The sequence below is a fragment of the Haliotis cracherodii genome, unplaced genomic scaffold (assembly GCF_022045235.1).
Source record: "Haliotis cracherodii isolate W230 unplaced genomic scaffold, xgHalCrac1.p SCAF_15, whole genome shotgun sequence".
Classification (NCBI taxonomy): Eukaryota; Metazoa; Mollusca; class Gastropoda; order Lepetellida; family Haliotidae; genus Haliotis; species Haliotis cracherodii.
In genome coordinates, this window is record NW_027266270.1 from 7842352 (window position 1) to 7864843 (window position 22492).

The 22492-nt window shown below is 41.9% G+C and overlaps 3 protein-coding genes across 3 annotated transcripts in view; 1 reads left to right on the plus strand and 2 right to left on the minus strand.

Moving 5' to 3' along the window:
• Window positions 1–22492, minus strand: part of LOC139462218 (xylosyl- and glucuronyltransferase LARGE1-like) — a 472136-nt gene that overhangs the window by 345400 nt on the left and 104244 nt on the right. The gene's annotated exons all lie outside the window — the stretch shown is intronic.
• Window positions 2449–13360, minus strand: LOC139462221 (fibropellin-3-like). Its single transcript, XM_071243815.1, has 6 exons — window positions 13027–13360; window positions 11658–11852; window positions 9551–9664; window positions 9064–9309; window positions 4590–4787; window positions 2449–2624 (listed from the first exon to the last, which is right to left on the minus strand). The coding sequence occupies exons 1-6, from the start codon at window positions 13349–13351 to the stop codon at window positions 2449–2451; spliced, it is 1254 nt and encodes a 417-aa protein (XP_071099916.1). The 5' UTR covers window positions 13352–13360.
• LOC139462215 (sushi, von Willebrand factor type A, EGF and pentraxin domain-containing protein 1-like) overlaps window positions 16842–22492 on the plus strand; it is a 30138-nt gene continuing 24487 nt past the window's right edge. Inside the window, exons 1-3 of the mRNA XM_071243809.1 lie at window positions 16842–16922; window positions 17621–17813; window positions 21121–21261. Of these exons, the coding sequence (XP_071099910.1) occupies window positions 16842–16922; window positions 17621–17813; window positions 21121–21261 (415 nt within the window). The remainder of the gene's footprint in view (window positions 16923–17620; window positions 17814–21120; window positions 21262–22492) is intronic.

Sequence of the window (22492 nt, forward strand, 5' to 3'; positions counted from 1 at the left end):
GATAAATACTAGAATTCATGTTACAGAAAAGTGTATGATAGTGTATGAATGTTATGATTGATAGTGCCAAGTTGAACATATTCATAGATATTGTTTAGGGTTTTCACTTTCAGGCGAAGGCCTCACGTGAGTTCTGGGAACTTCAAATAATTCCCCTTCAGCACGACTTCCTGGTTGGACTGTTTACTGTCTGTCCTTGACTCTTTAAACAAGCAAAAGACACTCAATTTTATAGACAGTTCAATGACACCTTGTCTGCAGTACCAAGGAAAACTCACTTCTCGCACATGTATGCATAGATTGTGAGATATTCCACTGAACGTGTCTTGTGTGATGGTCTGCCTGGACTCAAGTATTTACAGTCCGCGCTTCAATAGCTGTAATACTGGCTACGGCGTAAAGTATTATTAACTTACTACAAGGTGAAAGATTAATTATGTCGATTACGAAATCAAAACTAAGTGGCCGAAACCATGGTTCACATACGACATAAACAAATACGGTTCAGACATATTTTCAGTCTGACAGCGATCAGTATTCATAAGCGTTGTTCTTGTGAACTCTTTTTATCCTTACAACTGATGCCGTTATTCCGAAGAAGATTAATCACACTTCTAAGAGAGTGAGTGAGTAAGTTGATTTTTACGTCGCTTTTAGCAGTTGTCTAACCATTTCACGGTTCGGGACACCAGAAATGGGATTCACACATTGTACCCATGTAGGGAATCGAACCCGAGACGAGCGAACGGTTAAGCTACTGCCGCCCCTAAACTTAACTCGATGCTATCTAAAGTGTCATAGCGAGTGTGTGTGTGAGTGTGTGTGTGTGAGTGTGTGTGTGTGTGTGTGTGTGTGTGTGTGTGTGTGTGTGTGTGTGTGTGTGTGTGTGTGTGTGTGTGTGTGTGTGTGTGTGTGTGTGTGTGTGTGTGTGTGTGTGTAATATATTGGGTATCTGCAATCGTCACATGACGAAGATTATGTACAGCGATCTCCATGTTATCATTTACATTTTTATACTGCTGACAATATAGATGTGTATCCCCTGGCACTGTTGATATACAACAGACATTGGTTATTTCCATTAGCAGGTTTAAGGGTTTGGACGGAGGGAGTTATATTATTCTAACTGTAATGCATCCGCGTGTACCTCCTTAAAGAGTCAATTGTTGACATTACAAACAATAGAAATAAAATATATGTAAACCCACAAAGAGACGTCTAGAGCGAACAACAATAGACCCCTACAAAGGTAAACACGAACGCCAGACAAAGAGAAATTGATACGTCAAGGGTTACCTAGGGTTATTTTGATGATTATATACAAGTCTGTCATTGACTGTCATTGTCTGCTCACTCGCCCATGTTATCTGTCACAATTACCCGAAATATATGTCAAACACCTTTTACATTACGTGTTGGGAATCCCAAGAAGAATGCGATGTTCTGATTGGCTAACACGTTCTTCCTCGTCTGGCTGCTTACACCTTTACGACAACAGTTTCTTTGTCCGACTTGAATAGGTTACTCCCTGGTGAATATTTGGTCGTCGAGCTCTGTGTTTTGACCATGTGACGCTTATGATTAGCTTATTCATGAACTCGAGATAAGTGTTTTGTTCATTCAAGTGTGAGGGTTGGTGAGTTGGCATGTCTCAAATATCGCGTAATGAATATGCCACATGTAGAGGAAATACGTATTGCATAGCATGAACAATCCGTTGCAGGAATGAGTGATGGATAAATAGACATAATCATATTCAGCAAAAATGTTTCTTTAAATTCTCAACTGCATAAAGAACAAACTCGGTAAGCTTTATGTTGACCTTCAGTTTATATGCGTAACAACTAAAACGAATGATGCCAACACACGTGGCTACTAGGTCATGCAAGAGGATGACAAGAGGCAGATATATCACTGGAGACAAGAGATGAAAAAAAGGCGATTAGTATTGAAGATGTTTATTACGTTATGAGATTCATTCGTGTCAACACAAGGCGCTTCTGAGATGATAATCATCATAATCATAATCATAGATATGAATATAAAAGCGACAAAACCATTTCCCTAAAGAGATCTCTGCTACAAGATTTCGGCTACCTCCTAAGCATGCGCTTGTGAGTACAGTATGTGTATTATGTGGTACTGTAGAGACGAGATTTAAGTTGATTGGAAATGAACATGATCCGTGTCTGTTAATTGTGTATCATCACCACCGATCTGTTTTAACATGAGCTTATGTACATTTCGATTGTTGAAACTGATGAACCGTCATTTTTGCTATGATTAAAAGTCAAAGCAAGCCCAGTATCTATAATGTTATCTTCACTCATTATCGAGGTCTTTAAATTACATGTTAAAGAACATTGGTTTTAATATCACACCACTGCCACATTTGGGCAAGTAGCCAAGTCTTTCTGCAACTAATACCATTAGAAAGTCCCATGGAGGTCAACATCGAATGTTGACGTTAGCAGGTACACACATGTCAGTATGTTTGAGACATGCGGTGTTAAATTCCGATTGCTTCAGTGCTGCTATATACTCTTCTTTTATGGCACTGACGTCATCACAAGAACCTGGACTGCCGAGGATGCCACTAGATGCACCGATGGGTTCAGCCTCATCTGTGTAGAAATTCATGCTTTAAGGTTTTTACAACATCCATTACAAACACAACAATGGTTTGAGTTCACAGGTACAGACAAACATCATAACCGTCATAGAATTAAACCTATATAATCGTACAGGTTCTTCCTCGGGTCCCAACACTTGACTGCGTGGTAGCTTGCCCCGACGGTGTGGTGGATGCTACTGATAGGGCTGGACATGCTAACCCTTTTCACGGACACCTGGTGTCATCACTGATTTTCAGTGATGCAAGCATATACTTTTCCCCACTATTTTGCGTGCGGGTAAGGGTATAAAACGATTGCAACGGCAAGTCAGACATCCACAGTGATAAAAAACACAAAAGAAATGTCACGACTCACAGTCGAACAACGTGAACGAGCCTTGGTATGGTACAGGTGGGAGCCACCCACGCCCATATTGCACGAACCTTCGGTTGCTCCCGTGTTGCCGTTACCAACTTGATGCAACGTTACAGACAGACAGGGCGGACCGCTGACAGGCCAAGAACAGGCAGACCCAGGGTGACCACGCCCCATGATGACCGGTACTTGCGTACCTTGCACCTCCGAAATCGCTTCCTGACAGTGACGTCATCGGCGACAAATGCCTTAGGTCACAGAGTTAGTCGACAGACAGTGGCCAGGAGACTCAGGGCTCATGGAATCAGGGCTTTTAGACCATACAGAGGACAGCTATTTACAGCGCAACATCGTCGCCTGCGATTGAGATGGGCCCGGACTGTCCGACGTTGGCAACGACGTGACTGGCAGAGGGTTGTCTTCACCAACGAAAGTCGATTCTGTATGTTTAGGGCTGATGCAAGACAACGTGTTTACCGCCGAAGGGGTGAACGAACGGCGGCGTGTTGCGTGCAGGAGGTTGTACCATATGGTGGAGGGAGTGTCATGGTTTGGGGGGAGATCTGTGGGCAGGAGAGGACACCACTGGTCATCGTTGACGGAAACTTGACAGCTCAGCGGTACATGGATAACATTCTTCGTCCATTTGTCCTACCATTTCTCCAACAGCAGCAACGTGGTGTCATTTATCAGCATGACAACGCCAGAACCCATACAGCCAGAATTGTCACTAACTTTCTCGCAGCCAACAATGTCAACGTCCTGCCGTGGCATGCACGCTCACAAGACATGTCACCCATAGAACAGCTCTGGGACTTGATGGATTGTCGTGTTCGACAACGAACACACTCTCCAGCCAACCGACAAGAACTGATCTTGGCCCTCCAAGAAGAATGGCGTCAAATCCCACGTGACCTCATCAGACGACTGACTTTTTCTGTGACTTGTTATTGAACGTGAGCGATTATTTATGTACTCTGCCTATTGTCCATGATTCTGAAAGCTCGAGTTTTGTACCACACCCAACTTTGGGGGGCCCTGACATCATTCTCGGTCTCGGTATGATTGTCATTTTCAGTGTTGATTATGTTGATATATTGATCTTCTCAATACACTTAACTTCATGCATGTATGTTTTGTTGTTTTTGAGCGAGAGTGATTTCAAACTCTGGTAAAGTTTCTTTTGGACGTCAGTTTATATAATGATATAATATCACCAAAAATGGGTTTCACAAAGTGTGGAATCGAACCCGGGGGACAAGTGAACTCTTTAACCACGAAGCTACTCTACACCTCTTTGAATAATGAGATATATTACAGATGATACGTTACGTAAAAGGAAAAATATAAAATGTCTTTGTCTGAACTTGCCACACCAGTGTTAAAATACAATTAAATATATCAGTGAGTGAGTGAGTATGTTTTACGCCGCTTTTAGTAAAATTCCAGCAATATCACGGCGGGGGACACCAGAAATTGGCTTCACATATTTTACCCATGTCGGGAATCGAACCCGGGTCTTCGGCGTGACGAGCGGACTCATCAAATATATCAACACGGTTTTAAATATCAGGTTTTTCAAAACATAAAAACAATTACCTTCACACTGGATCGTTCCTAGGTTTGAAGACCAAGTTCCACCTGCTCCGCACGCATACCATTGGCTCCCATCGATGTCACGTGGTAGGGTTCGGTTAGCCAGGCAGCCAATCAAACAATACTGTCCAAAGTCTCGTCGCCAACCGTTGCAAGCAACGTACCCAAACTCAGGCACAGATAAGTTATCACATGGGTAAGCTGTTTAGGTGAAATGTGACATTAAGGATATAATCTCTCACTTAAATATACGTTCATCAGCATAATATGTATTATTTGCGTAAAACAATGATATAAATGGGTGTAAAAATGAAACTGCAGTTAAGATACTTTTACTTGTTTTTAACGGTGCACTTAGCAAAATTTCAGCAGCAGGATGTGTGCTGAAAATAACGGAGTCTGGACTAGACAATCCAGGGTTTAACATCATAAATCGCGCTTCGAGCCTGACCCAATCAATTTAGTGGCCTTTGGTTGCTGGGGAAGAAATCCTCACGGACGGAATCCTCTTACGGAATCGTCACGGCTATACTGGACATTACGTATCTTTTTCATATAAATGTAGTAATTGGCATTGGGTGTGCATGGTATAATTGTTGCAGACCACATAACCCAATTCATACGTAGAGGCGGTGGGGTAACCGTTGGGTTTGCTCGTCGCGCCGAAAGCAGTTTCGATTCTCCATTCATGGTGTGATTTTATTGCACTATTATGGAATTAAGCGTGAAACTATCCACACTCATTCATATATTTCTAAATCTACAGGTTCAAAGGGTCACCAATGAACTCCCAAGCCAGTTTCGTCCACGATAGTCTGCAGGTAGAGAGTGAGTGAGTGAGATGGGTTTTAACGCCACTTTTAACAGTATTCCAGTTATATGCCGGCGTGTCAGCTTAATGTGGGAGGAAAGCCCGAAGTGATGCAGGTCTCAGACGTTTACCACTTTGGTGAAACCCACGAGCACGGGTATGGTGCTGACAAACCTAATAACATAATCGGGGCGAACCGGGATTCGAACCCAAAATCATAGGTCTCTGGCGTGCCCAACTGATTCGTTTAAGCTTCCTTCCTCAGGTAAATTGAAATGGCATCGTGTCACTTGTCAGAATAAAACAGATTTGAAGCATTATACAATATCAAATACAGCAGTGTGGACACAATAAGACCAACAATTAGAGTTTTCGATCTCAGGAGAAGCGTTTGTGGTAGTTTTTGGTGAGTCTTTGAAACGTCATCGTTTGTTTGTTGTCCTACTTTACTCCTTTAACCAACGAAAAGACAATTTTTTTTGATAGAAACATATCATGAATGATGCCGTCGACCGAAAAAGGTCCTGAAAGGTTTCACTATTTGTTTTAACTTATCATCCCACTTAAGGTATTTGGATACATTATCTGTCCCATCACCTCCTCAGTGCCCAGCTTATACCAAAATTACTGTCTTAAAAAGTTCCGACATCACCTTACCATATGTGCATATATTCCCAAGTCACCTTACCATCCGTGTATATATTTCCACGTCACCTTACCATCCATGCATATCTTCCTGCAACACCCTACTATCCGTGCATATCTTCCCATAGCACCTTACCATATGTGCATATATTTCCAAGTCACCTTACCATCCTTGCATATCTTCCTGCAACACTTACCATCCATGCATATCTTCCCGCAACACCTTACCATCCATGCATATCTTCCCGCAACACCTTACCATCCATGCATATCTTCCCGCAACACCTTACCATCCATGCATATCTTCCCGCAACACCTTACCATCTATGCATATCTTCCCGCAACACCTTACCATCCTTGCATATCTTCCAGCAACACCTTACCATCCATGCATATCTTCCCGCAACACCTTACCATCCATGCATATCTTCCCGAAACACCTTACCATCCATGCATGTCTTCCCGCAACACCTTACCATCTATGCATATCTCCCCACAGCACCTTACCATATATGCATATATTCCCAAGTCACCTTACCATCCGTGTATATATTTCCACGTCACCTTACCATCCATGCATATCTTCCCACAACACCTTACTATCCATGCATATCTTCCTGCAACACCTTACTATCCATGCATATCTTCCTGCAACACCTTACCATCCATGCATATCTTCCTGCAACACCTTACTATCCGTGCATATCTTCCAACAGCACCTTACCATATGTGCATATATTTCCAAGTCACCTTCCTGTCCGTGTATATATTTCCACGTCACCTTACCATCCATGCATATCTTCCTGCAACACCTTACTATCCGTGCACATCTTCCAACAGCACCTTACCATATGTGCATATATTTCCAAGTCACCTTACCATCCATGCATATCTTCCTGCAACACCTTACTATCCGTGCATATCTTCCAACAGCACCTTACCATATGTGCATATATTTCCACGTCACCTTACCATCCATGCATATCTTCCTGCAACACCTTACTATCCGTGCATATCTTCCAACAGCACCTTACCATATGTGCATATATTCCCACAACACCTTACCATATGTGCATATATTCCCACTGCACCTTACCATCCATGCATATCTTCCCGCAACACCTTACCATCTATGCATATCTTCCCACAGCACTTTGCCATATATGCATATATTCCCAAGTCACCTTCCTATCCGTGTATATATTTCCACGTCACCTTACCATCCATGCATATCTTCCTGCAACACCTTACTATCCGTGCATATCTTCCAACAGCACCTTACCATATGTGCATATATTTCCAAGTCACCTTACCATCCATGCATATCTTCCTGCAACACCTTACTATCCGTGCATATCTTCCAACAGCACCTTACCATATGTGCATATATTTCCACGTCACCTTACCACTCATGCATATCTTCCTGCAACACCTTACTATCCGTGCATATCTTCCAACAGCACCTTACCATATGTGCATATATTCCCACAACACCTTACCATATGTGCATATATTCCCACTGCACCTTACCATCCTTGCATATCTTCCCGCAACACCTTACCATCTATGCATATCTTCCCACAGCACCTTACCATATGTGCATATATTCCCACAGCACCTTACCATCCTTGCATATCTTCCAACAACACCTTACCATCCATGCATATCTTCCCGCAACACCTTACCATCTATGCATATCTTCCTGCAACACCTTACCATCCATGCATATCTTCCCGCAACACCTTACCATCTACGCATATCTTCCCGCAACACCTTACCATCCATGCATATCTTCACGCAACACCTTACCATCCATGCATATCTTCCCGCAAAACCTTACCATCCATGCATATCTTCCCGCAACACCTTACCATCCATGCATATCTTCCCGCAACATCTTACCATCCATGCATATCTTCCCGCAACACCTTACCATCCATGCATATCTTCCCGCAACACCTTACCATCCATGCATATCTTCCCACGACACCTTCATACACTAAGTGTACTCGAAGTCCATAGAGTTCCGTAAAGTTTTTTGGGTTCAGTATTACAAAAAATGCACCTGTTGTGATGTTAGAATAGGTTCCCCGGCACCATATGCAGGTTGTAAGGGGCGTCTGAATGGATCGGGTGGCCACATACGACGTGGATCTCTGCTTACAATATAAATCACTGTCCAGACACACGACTAATTACAAGTCGGCGTCATATAGCGGGCACATGGCTTCGTGAATATCAGTTTAGACTTAACCCTGCCGTCAGGTAATTGTAAGACCCGTTAACATTATCATAAAGTCCTTACAACTGACAACAATAAACTGTCAGGATAGATTGAAACTATTGAAATGTGTTCGATAGTGTAATTGAAGACCTCACGGACATGAAGTAAATTATTGCTGCATTCGTCATGTCCTTTATATCATTTTGGCATACTGCCGATGAACCGTCACACGCAACCGAGAACAGATAGCTAAGTACCGAGGAGGAAGTATGTCCTCCATTGCTAATAATCTCATTCGTTCTTGTTCATCACAGCATGATTGTGTCTGCCAAGTCAACGTGCCGTATCGATAGCTAATAATGCCGTCACTTGATCAGTATTTACATACACATAATGCTGGGTTTCATGTCACTATGCGTTTCTGTAATATCACAAAATGTCAGCTTACAGTGTCGGGAAATCCCAAATTACGCAGGTCTTAGATGGGTATCACGTTTGAAACCCAAAGGCACGAATAAAGTGCTGACAATCCAAAGAAAAGACCATAGTCAGTGCGAATCTGGGATTCGAAACTCCGACCATCGAATCTTGGCACGACTTTGGGACGTCACAACGAGACGGCCGAGTTCCCAACTGTGGTTACCCTTGGTGTGTGTGTGTGTGTGTGTGTGTGTGTGTGTGTGTGTGTGTGTGTGTGTGTGTGTGTGTGTGTGTGTGTGTGTGTGTGTGTGTGTGTGTGTGTGTGTGAATGTGTGTGTGTGTGTGTGTGTGTGGTTGTATTTCTGTGTATTGCTTACGTCTAATGCTGAGTTGAAACTTGCACTCCGTCTGTAAACCGTTGTTTGTCTTGGTGGCCACGTATTGGACGAAGAAGTCGCCCCAGGGGAAGCGGTAGGAGTTGGTGACGTAGTTCGGCGTCGTGACGACGTTGTTTCCAAAGGGATCCGTGAAGGCTGGCACTGTCCACTCGTGGGTCAGCTCATGGTCAGCTGTGTGGAGAGTGTCGTTGTCTTCGCAACCACTCACAACAGGGGGCTGTACATCTAGGGCGACATGAGCCAGTAATGTGTGTATGATAACTCTTTGTGGGGTATATACAAGTCAGAAATTATTTACAGGTGATACATACACAGCTCTAAGTACTCAATCTTCGTTGCTAACTACATCAATTGTGTTGTTAAAGAGTATACTTAGGATATAAACATGCATTTTCAGATTTGAGGTGCTATCAGCTTTTGATGGCCGTACATTTGTTAGCTTGATCAGACATGTTGGTTTTCCTACCTGCTTCACAGTTGACCCCTGACCACCCAGGCAAACACACACACGTGTACATCTCCAGACCGTTCACACACGTGCCTCCGTTCTGGCAGGGGCTGCTGTTACAGGACTCAGCGACTGGAGGGAGAAACAAATGTGACCGTCAAACAAACAGACACCTTAAATTATTATCACTTAACCATACCAGTGACGTATCATGGTATGATCACTGAACGAGTGCAAGTCAAGACTGCATCCACCTGCTTCAAAATGTACTCTCCAAAAAAGTAGGGCATATTCTGATATGATGGTAATGGGTGAATAATGTGGAGGTGATGTGAAATGGGGTTTAACGTCGCGTCCAAGATGTTTGCACTAATGCATTATGAGTGTGTGTGGTTGCTTGTACTAATCCGGACTGATGCCAATTTATAATGCTTGCACACTGAGATACCACGTGCACAGTTTAACTTGAGTACCCAAGTCAGACACAGTATACTGTCTCCGAGCCGACCTTTCCTTGTTTTAACCCCTTAATGGCTAGCCAGACAGGGTAACAACAAGTATCATCTTTTAAGAAAAGAAACACAGCATCTAAGGGTGTAAAACAGCCAAAAAAGATGACAGGGATGTGTAGTTAAAAGATAAATTCGAGGGAGACTTTTACACTTGACGTGAAGCGCCTGACCCAGTTAAGCTGAAGGAGCGGCTGAGCTTTGACGCCGGCGTACATGTCTCCCGATCAAACTCGAGACGTCCTCTGGGTCAGGACGCAAGGTCGTTGATTTCTTGCTACTGGAGGGGCGGTGGGTTAGCCTTGTGGTTAAAGCGTTTACTCTTCACGCTACGGACCCGGGTTCGATTCCCTTCATTGACACAATGTGTGAAGCCAATTTCTGGTGTGCCCCGCCGAGATATTGCTGGAATATTGCTAAAAGCGGCGTAAAACCATACTCACTCACTCACTTGCTTAACGATGTAGTCAGTTTCGATACGTACACGGTGGGCACGTGGATTGTCGTCTTGAAAGACAAAACATGGACCAGCTTGGCGCCGAACGGCAAACCTATTGGCGCTGGTATGTTGTCTCGGTCGTAGTGTCGAGTGAACTTTCCATGGGCAATATACAGTGGCGTACTGGTTCTCATCATAGTGGTCATTGTGATCTCGCCCCCATATCAGTCTGACCCACCCCTAATTGGCGTCTGGCTAGAATGTGCCAATTTGATAACGGCTGTACAACACGTGGTCGTCGAGCATGCAGATTAGCTGCATTCTTACGATTTCTTATCGCTTTGTCAGTAACTTAAGCTTCTGTGGCCTGGCGCAAGTGGACAGCGATTTTATTGCCTGTTTGCGTCTGGTTCCTAATTAATCGATAATGTGTTGTTGACTTTTAGCGCCATGTTCGGGGTCGATCTTTAACATGTGTGTCTACAGAGACCAATTCCAAAACCTGCGAGACATATTGGCTACCTCTCGCCGAGTTCTACCAATTTGAATCATGCCAATAGCCCTTACGGTTCGTCACATTGTAGACGATTCATTCCCAGTCTGGTCTCTAATACTGTATTAAAGCAAGAGTGGATAGCTCACACGTACATGATTCTTGAAGAGTTTCACGGGAAATGTTTAAGGTGTGTTGAGGCTCAAGGTTTTTGTTCCGGAACCGTCCTATCTCCTATTTCTTTGAAAGAACGACGAGCGTATGCTCCTTTCAAGAAGATGGTCATTATCACAACATATACGTTTCATGGTCACTTGTTTTAGGAGAATATCATATAAATGAATTATAAAGAACATAACCTCATATCAAGACCGTTCAGGCGCTTGCTCCTTTGAAGAAATTTGTCATTCCTAAGAACAACGCCAGCTCTGCTGAAAGTTCTGTTTCCATATATTGTTGTCGTTCGATTATCGCATAACCATCTGCTGTTGACTCGTTCAGGATGTGAGTCGGGCCATGGCGAAATGCTAGAAGGTACACAAATATGAGCAGCTTGGACATAATTCTCTTTCACAGTGTTGCAATTGAAATTGCCATGTGGTCAAGCAATGCTTTCTTACAACAATGTACCAATAACCAGGACCGCAAAACATTGAAAATGATCATTAACGAGTGATGACTTACATAGGCACCTTGGCGTAGACCCCGTCCAGTATCCATACGTGGAGTAGCTGTTGTAGGTGGAACATGTCATTGTGGCAGTCCCAGTCATGTTGTATCCGTTGGTGCACGTGTACGTGGCCATGCTGCCGTAGTTGTTGCCGTTGCTGACTGTGACGGCACCGTTTGACGTTGTTTGTGGCGTACCACAGGTTATAACTGTACAGAAATGAGAATCGTAATATGCGAATATTTACACAAACAGAAACTTACAATGGTTTGAAATGAAAGACTAAACGAGCTCATGAAGTATCTTTGGGATCGGCCATCGGATATTCTGGTTTGGGTGTAGGGTTGTTGGGCAATGGATAAGATAATGGATAAGACAAAATAAGTTCACAAACAGCATGCTCCATGAACATGCACACATGATCAAGGACGTATATTACACAATACTGGCTTTTAATACGGAATTTCTTGAAGTAAGCAAATCGATGAAGAAAAAGGTCAGCCACAAATGTGCTAAATTCAAAAACATGTTGGATGATTATATGATTTATCCTGGATAAATAAAATATGTTCTATAATATATCAGTTGAACGAACAGAATATAGAAATGAAACAATTAAAACAGATTTATGATAATAACTGCTCCTTTCTGTTTATAATTGATGGAAAAGGTCAATGATATATGGATAAGTGCCAGTAGCTGTGCCGTGAACGTATAACCTGCAAGAAGTAAAGTCAGTAGATGCAGACACCCAAAAAGACACTCACGCTAAGTGAAATCATGCATACTCATGTATAATCACATCACAGCATGGCCACATATAGAAAACACAACACGTATTAACAATATACCACTTCGATAACTTCAATGTTATTGGCAAATATATATTGTCAACGCAGGAGTATAACCGGCCTAGATTTTCTGCCGAAACAGATTCCACTTGGCAAATAGCTGTGGAAATTATATAAATGGACCACTGAAAGACAGTGATGTTCGCGAAAATGGTAAGCATGTCCTGCCCTACCGGTAGAAACCCACCATTCATACAATTTACATAAAAGGTAAGTATTTATTGCCTGACGCAGCACAGCAGTACTCGTGATATGCAAAGTCAGTATGTAAAACCAGACAATTAAGTGATCGATGAACCAGAAAATCAAGTGACCCGAGGGTACCATTACTAATTTTGTTGAAACTAATAAAAACGATATGTTCATTTTGAAATACGTCATAACATTCTCCAAACGGGTAACAATTGAATCAAATAAAATTCACTTTTTCAGATATGGAAGAAACAATCAAATACACATGGATGCTACTCAGGTGCCCGTAGACAATGGGTGCAAGGTGGTTGATACAAAGACAGGTGATTGGCACCATTACCATCATCACAGCATGTTCCATATCTCCCAGCCGGGCACCTGCATCTGCCGTAGGAGGAGTCGAACGAACCGTAGGTACAGTGAGTGTTGCAGTCTCTGTTCTCTTTGCCGCCGTTTCCACCATCACAGTGCTGAAAAGTCCCACATCTGTCATACACCCACACCTGTCTCCTTCTGATCTGCGTCCCGTAGCAGAGCCTTGAACAGGTGGACCATTCTTGCCATGCTACCCACCTGCATCCACACGAATCCCATGTTGGAGCTCTCTGACTCCATGCTGCATGTAGCATGAACAGAGCAAACATATACACCGTACATACACACATTGTGTCGGTGTACACTATTGTCTGGATATAGACGAACGGGATAAAATCCCTATATCAAATACACTGCGTTGAATTTCTTAGAACAGAGGCACGAGTCGGAAAATAGGGCTTGGGTTACTTCCTGAATCACTGGGCCAAGACGTCAGCTGCAATGAGACTATTGGTTAGATTTGAGACCGCCTACCTACAGTGGCTATACATAATACCGGCGTCACGGGATTAGAAGTAAACCAATACACCTTCCTCACATGATCTACAACCGTGACAGGCTCTACCGTTATAGGAGCACAGACCTCAAAGGAGGCAACGCGCAGTGGTAAGTAGATTCCTGTGCTGCTGATAATGCTATGGTACTGTTTACAGGACTGGCTTCATCCAATTATCTGTATGCTACTTATACCTGTGTGCTATTTGTTATTCTTACTGTATATTTGGCTTCCTCCAATTATCTGTATGCTACGTGTTATCCATTACCTGTTGTTGTCAATGTTAACCTCCTGCTTAACACAAAATGCAATGCATGTATACCTCTCATCATTTGGTTGTTGTTACTCCAGCTTGATAACGGTATAAGAATCTATATCGTAACGTCGCTATATGCGAAGTTGTATTTCCGTGCAGTATTGTTAAAAGGTTGGTTATCTCCTAACTATTGCGCAAGGTTGTGTGAATCTGAACTGAACTGTATTTACACTCAGGTCGCTGTCATCGAGGAAAAATTTAGGTATTGATCATACAAAAATATATGGACATAAAAAACAATATTGCAATCTCATAAACATATTTACGGGGAGTCGCAACAGGTAAAGAAGAAACAATCTGGAAATTTGTACAAAGATGAATGACATACTCCTTCCAGGTTGGATCTTTATCATGCTTATTTTATACACGCTAGATAATGTTCTTATATTCCTATACTAAGTTATCAAAAAGCAAATTGAAACATGTGAAGTTTGATATAATAATATTTATTAATCATATTTATTCATTGTACTGTCGAACTTTGGAAGATATGGTGAAAACAAATACAAATGTAATGGCTCTGTTACAAGTAGAAGCTACAAGATCATATCTCAAGGTCACGACTTAAGGTCTCAAGGTCAAATGGACCGACCATTCCAGAGGGGCTGATCTCTTTAAAACATTTTTTGTCATCATGTTTCACTGAAAAAAACAATAATTGTTCGCTATGCATGCTGGAGTTCCTGAAAAAAAGAATGTTTTGAAAAACATAAGATCTCATTGTCTCCAAGTATTATCCTTTGGCATCCAGCCATTATCGCGTGGCTTCCAGGCATCGTCACGTGACCTCTGAGTTATATCTCATAGCCTCTGAGCATTATATTGTGGTTTCAAAGTATTATCGGTATTTTCTGCGAAACTCTATGTATTATCTCATGGCCTCGAGGTGCCACCTCATGGTCTCAAGGTTTTACCTCGTGGCGTGCAGGTCTTATCCCATGGTCTGCTGGTAATATCTAGTGGCATCCAGGTCTTATGTCATGGTCTGCATATATTATCTAGTGGCCCCGAGGTGTTATCTCATGGTCTGCGTGTATTATCTAGTGGCCTCCAGGTATTATCTCGCGGTTTGCATTTCTTATCTACTGGCCTCCAGGTCTTATCTCATAGTCTGCAAGTATTTTCTAGTGGCATCCAGCCATTATCGTGTGGCTTCCAGGTATCGTCACATGGCCTCTGAGTTTTATCTCATAGCCTCTGACTATGATATTGTTGCTTCAAAGCTTTATCTACTTGCCTCAAGGTTATATTTTGTGACCTAAAGGAATTATATCATGGTCTGCATGCCTTCAGGTATCATGTCATGAACTGTCGGTATTTTCTGCGAAACAATATGTATTATCTCTTGGCCTCCATGTCTTATGTCATTGTCTGCATATATTTTCTAGTGGCCTCGAGGTATTATCTAGTGTCCTCGATGTGTTATCTCATGGTCTTCATGTATTATCTAGTGGCCTCCAGGTATTATCTCGCGGCTTGCATTTATTATCTAATGGTCTCGATGTGTTATCTCATGGTCTGCAGGTATTGTCTGGTGGCATCCAGGTTTTATCACGTGACCTCCAGGTGTTAAATTGTGGCCTGCTTGTATTATCTAGTGGCCTTCAGGTGTTATCTCATGGTCTGCATATATTATTTAGTGGCCTCGAGGTATTATCACGTGGCCTCGAGGTGTTATTTCATGGTCTGCATTATTATCTAGTGGCTTCCAGGTATTATTTCATGGTCTGCATATATTTACTAGTGGCCTCGAGGTATTATCTCGTGGCCTCGATGTGTTATCTCATGGTCTGCAGGTATTGTCTAGTGGCCTCCAGGTATAATCTCGTGGCCTCAAGGTGTTATCTCATGGTCTGCTTGTATTATCTAGTGGCCTCCAGGTGTTATCTCATGGTCTGCGTATATTATCTAGTGGCCTCCAGGTATTATCTCGCGGCTTGCATTTATTATCTAGTGTCTTCCAGGTCTTATCTCATGGTCTACATGTATTGTCTAGTGGCCTCTAGGTATTATCACGTGGCTTCCAGGTGTTATCTCATGGTCTGCTTGTATTATCTAGTAGCCTCCAAGTATTATTTCGCGGCCTCTAGGTATTATCTAGTGGCCTCCAGGTATTATTTCATGGTCTGTATATATTTACTAGTGGCCTTGAGGTATCATCTAGTGGCCTCGATGTGTTATCTCATGGTCTGCAGGTATTGTCTAGTGGCCTCCAGGTATTATCTCGTGGCCTCAAGTTGTTATCTCATGGTCTGCTTGTATTATCTAGTGGCCTCCAGGTGTTATCTCAGGGTTTGCATATATTATCTAGTTGCCTCGAGGTATTATCTTGCGGCTTGCATTTATTATTTAATGGCCTCCAGGTCTTATCTCATGGTCTGCATGTATTGTCTAGTGGCCTCCAGGTATTATCACGTGGCTTCCAGGTGTTATCTCATGGTCTGCATATATTATCTAGTGGCCTCGAGGTATTATCACGTGGCCTCGAGGTGTTATCATGGTCTGCATGTATTGTCTAACGGCCTCCAGTTTTTTCTCTTTGTCTGCTTGTATTATCTAAATCCGAACTTTTGTACTGGAGGCTCACGTGTTAATTTCGAAGCCTATCTATTATGACTTGGGCGCCTGCGCGGTCTAATAGATAGAGTGTCCAGAGGGCGGAAGTCCTTACGCACTCCGGGCGGACGCTCTACCACTAGACCACGGAGGCGGTTCCATAAATGTGACAAAATATACAATATTTTACTACGTCCTTCCTTGAACTATTCTGTTGGAAACTAGATCTCCTTTAAGCACAGAAGCTCGTAACATTAATCTCGGGCCTCTCACAGGATTCTTTTCAACATTCTAAATATGTGTCTGCTTGTGTGACCATGTGCTCACTTGTTTAAGGTCTCGCGGCTTGTACAGCACTAATATAATTATTTACACTGTACTTTTCACCCCTTAAACATTGCAGCACAGATCAATGGCTAGCTCAATATTGTTATGCTTGATCCTGAACGTCGCAGTCGCCGACAGTGGAATACTCACGAAGGACTTGCACTGGGTAGGTACCGTTTGCTCGTGTGTTTATGTGTCGATACATGCAATTATACCTGTCATCACCAGTTTGTGAAATATGTTATGCCTTACATTATTTTATAAACTGCATTTATGTAACTGTTAAATTTAGATTATTATACTGTGTATAATTTATAAACAGTACCATACGTGTACCTAACGTCGTCTTTTGTTTATTTGTGAATGAGTGAGTGAGTTTTACGCCGCTTTAAACAGTATTCCAGTTATATCAGGGCGTGTCAAAGTGATGTGGGAGGAAAGCCCAAAGTGATGCAGGCCTCAGACGTTTACAACTTTGATGACACCCACGAGCACGGACATGGTGCTGACAAACCAAGAAACATTATCGGGGCCAATCCGGATTCGAACCCACAACCAAACGTTTCTGGCGTGCCCTAAGAACATAACTCTACGCATATAATCGACTGCAAACTTATAATATAAAGTCTTGAAATGTTTCCTGTAACAATGTAACAACCCGTATCACCTCGGGCAGAGTTGCTGCCCTTAGTTGTGCCAGAATCCTGTTATCGTGGGTTTAAATCTCGGATCGCCCTGATTATGTTTCTGTTTTACAGCATCATACCCGTGATTCTAAGACCTGCATCACTTCGGGCTTTAGTCCCATATCTAAGGTGACACGCCATGATATAACTGATTTCCTCCAAATTGTTGAGTTTCCAGATCCAGGATCTAGAGTCTCGAGATGGCTGTGAGATGCTGGACAGGTTTGACTCCGATGTGCAGTGCAAAGGAAATGTCCACGACGTATTTTCTGTTGCTGGACAGGTTCTGACAATGGCTGACACGGGGACTGTGTGTCGGGCTGGATTTACTTTCGACTTTTTTGCTTGTAAAGGAGGGCTTTGGGTGCAAGGTAATAATTTTGTATCTATCATTTTTACGTGATAGGACACGGAACCAGTTTGTTTGTTTGTTGTGTAACTCCGTACTCAGTAATATTCCAGCTGTATGACGGCGGTCTGTAAACAATCAAATCAGGACCAGACAATCCAGTGATTGATATCATGAGCATCTATCTACGCAATTGACCACCCGATCCTATGTGACGCCTCTTACGACAAGCATGGGTTACTGACAACTATTGACTCCACCATTAACACTTACGGGTGTTATTTGAGTAAGGATTGCGTCATTACGACTGATTTCAATATAAATGTTAATGTTCTGAAAATATTGCAGATGATTGAATGCCTTTCATACTTAATACCGTTTATCACATGTATAGACGTGAAATAGTTTGCAACAAACCGCTCAAAATTGGCCATGACCGCACTCGACATTTTACCAGTGCTTCAATCCTTGTTGTCATAGACAATCACGAGAAATATACTAAGGCAGTTTTATCTTATTTATTGGTTTACGGATCAACCGACCGTAAAATAAAGAAAGCTGGAAAATATATGTAAAGGCTGGATATTTTGACAAGGGCCAGTGCCACCGTGGAACCCCTTAACTTTTTAACAGCCTCTTTCTGCCTGCACTGCCTGGACAGCAACATCGCCAGCTAGATCTGTTCATTTTGTTTTAGGTAAGAGCCACAGCTTCTCTATATGGCAACTAGAGGTCTATTGTATGCAATTATGGTATGGTCTAGTGCATGGTTATAACATTTACAGGACAAAGAATCATGTGCTGCAATTAATTTCATTAGGTCAAGCAAAATTCAAAACAAGTGTTTGGCCACTGGTCAAAGTCATTCTTGCTGTGCTGAACTGGCAAACGTCACACATCTGTGACTGTCCAAAAGTGAACTCAATGCAATAATAATGACATTAATTTGTTGAATTATTTTCTTGTTTGAAAATAGCTTTTGTAAGATCACTTTTGTGTTTGGAAGTAATTTTGCTAATTAGATCGGCCAATCAAAATTGCCACTAGCTCATTGCTAAATTGAAAGTTTTAATTATTCCAAATTCTTTTGTTTGATAAATACACTTGTTGCTGACAACAACAGAACTCTGTTGCAAGGTTTTTGTGAATTAACAAGTTGCTATCACTGGTCATTTTTTCCCAAGCCATGCGCTCAGTTAAAACACCCTGGTCTCATCTGGAAGTAATTAGTGACTGACAACTCTTGACCTGTGCGCTGGGCAGCACCCATTATTTTCGGCTATCCTCGGCACTCTCCGGCTCTCTTCCGGTTGCATTACAAAATGGCCGCACTGGATGTAAACAAGGCATGGCTCCGTCGCCTGCTTCATGTTTACCTTAACACCGTTAGGCCTACTATACATTAATGTCATCCTATCCTTTATGTCTGCTAAGTATCAATAACACATACTAGCTAATATATATGGCATAATTTATCAGGCAATTCGATATAAGTGTACATTCCAAACTTTGACTATTTCCTGCAAATGGTAACTTTCTTGTTCTCTTGGCGTCTGGCGTTGCGCAAACCTACACGATGACAGCAGGCTTAGCATTGACCAATATCTAAATATGTAAATTTATTAAATATCAATCCAGTCCTTTTTAATATTAAGTATTTCTACATTGTCAGATTGGTGGTATAAAGTATATTTCACTGCGCTTTCCCACTTGATGTGATAGAGAAGTCACCTTGTATTCAATAATAATATAATGTATTATATCATATGGCCATTAATTTGTCTGCAATTTGAGTAATATACATATTATGTAATATCCATTAATTACATTCCTTTTTAATGTATTTGCTTAAATTGGGCAATGAATGCTGGGTGACCTCAAGTGGCTTACCTACTGGGTGTATTGATCTACTTTTGGAGCTAGCCCCATATGGACTGGTACGATCATCCAACAGGCAGTCATACCCCACTCCTCTTAGCCACCTCTCTAGTACAGGCCAGATGTCCTGTCGTGGCTAACCAAGTATACTCCAAATGCGCTGGGATAAATATCCCCTCATTTTGGGTTTAAATGTATGTTTCCAAAATCCCCATTGGCCGTTGTTAAAGCGACTTTCACCTCACGTCAGGTGGGATCTTATATGTATCCTATATGGTAGAAAGGATGTGATGATTATATTGGTGGATTATTAGTGAATGTCATTTCTGTAAACAATCATGGGGTTTTGTGTTTATGCACATATGCTTTTTGGTATCAACAATGCGTTTGCATAGTCTTTAACAATATCGTTTTCTCCTATAAGTATTATCATCACATCCCGAATATCACTTGGATTATGGTTTATTCTTTTAAATATATATTATAAGCTCTTTCTGCTTGCACTGCCTGGACATCAACATCGCCAGCTAGATCTGTTCATTTGGTTTTAAGTGTCTTCCAGACTGTGCAGCCAAAATTTGCACCACGTAACTTTTTGATACTTCAATATACTATTATTACTGTCTTTTTGTGTCGTGTCAAATTTGACTGGAGTACTTGGCACAGTCAGCACACTTGCCCACACCTTTTCCGTGAGACGAAATTATTACGTAACCGTGGTGATTTCACAGGTCTTACATATATAATTCTAATTGAAGAGAATTGTTATATCCGAGTCTTGAATCCCAGCAATAAAATATATCACAAATCGTTGTAATGCCATTACCATCCAAAACTGGCTCCCGCGGGAGATATCGCTTGGGTGAGATCGAACAATATCTGCATTGATCGCTACAATGAAATTGCTTCACAATACTTTGCAGAAAATTGTGACGCCATTGATTACCATGACGTCACAATCAAATGATATCACTAATATCTCTGCTACTGAAGTTGTAAGCAGTACTTTTCTACACTTAAGACACTGCTTAATACTGTCTACAAACTGAAAAGGTTGGTAGAATGATGGTCTGTGATATATAATAATATCCCCCTACTGTTTTTTATCAAATATATCCACACTCGTTTATATATTTGACATCCAAGGACACTCGGGTGAGATGCTTTATGTCCCAACAAAGGATAAACTCACTACGACCCACAAAACAAACGTGCTCACGCTTTGTAACAGATGGTTGTTGACCTGTGTGGCTGAAGCCAGTTCTGTTAATAGACGCACCGACACCCCTACTGTCGGTGGGTAGGCAAAGCTGTGAGGAGCAGGTAACCTAGTTCCTTAAGCTTTTTCCCACTTACTCACTCACCCACCCATAGCACCCACTTACCCACCTCCCATCCATACCAACCTTCCACCTCTTAAACCGGCTCACGTCATCCACTTGTAACTTCAGTACCGGTATCCTTTGCTCGCTCGGTAAAACGTCGGGAGGATCAACATCACAGACAAAAGCGATTTTGGGGGGTCGTTGGAGCAGTAATTGGCGCCATAGGTGGAGTTGTCGACATCTTCTGCACGTTTTTGTGTGATAACGGTATGTATATTTTTAAAGTATGGCACGAGACCACTATAGACGGACATCCCTCATTTTGAAACCAGAAGTACGCTTGCAAAAACCAGTTCGAATTTTGGGCAGGTGGTCATCATTCAAATGTGTGAGTTTATACATATGGCTTGTCATTGGTGTATCTATTTGAGTTTATTGTGCTTCTAATGCAGTGGTGTTAAACTATGTCACGCCAAATTGATTAACGAGTAGTAACCTGTTACAATATGACAAGTGTACGGGTTAAGTTACACGCAAGGTTAATGCTTCTTGTCCTAGTCCATTCGTCACCACTTGCCCCTTTCCGTAACCTGCAAGAAGACTCGTTCCCCTATCGATGAATGACCAGTCTAATACCCCGTTTACTTGCACAACGTTTACTATATTTTACACACGTACAACTATACATATGTGCGTATATGTAAATTTACCATGTGTTCACATGAAAAGCATCTTAGGTGTGTAAATAAAGTATGCAAATTGTGTAAGGCACTTTCAGCACAAAACAGGTTGTTTTCCAATCAAAGGTGAATGAGAAGAGAGTTACTTCACCAAAAATGTTCGCGTGAACTGACATGTGTGTTTTAATTTGCACACAAAGTTTTGACTTCTTGAAACCAAAAGAAAATACCGTCCGCTCAATTGTGTGTAAACGCATAAAAGTTGGCAAATGTTGACAATTTGTTTGGTGTTGGCAAAAATACAGATATTAATTAGATCATCGTCTTACGTTGACATAAACGTTCACATTGCAACATATACACACAGTGCAAATTTACATTTACATTTGCACCTGCTCCAGACATGATGCAAATTTGCTACTGGTGTAAATATACACACTTGAGCAAACGCGTTCACATGACAAGTATACTCACGTATGTATTTCGACACACGTATGCACATATCCACACAATTTGTAAATAGGCGCATGTGAACGGGGTATAAGAATAGTACTTTCTGTTCATAGACGTGTCAGGATACACGGGCTGTTTATTCTGGGGATCATCATCATCATAAGCTATAGAGTCAATTGGGGCTGTAACGGTTCATACACGTATATATGCATCATGGTACTTTGTGTGACGTACGTTTGTCGTAAAGTCGAGTTGCGATAAAAAGAAAGAAACTTTAATAACGTATTCTTTGTACTCTATAAACTTGCTGTATAGATTGATCTCTCCTCTAGAGTTTTAATATTCACTTATCTAGACTCTTCAGA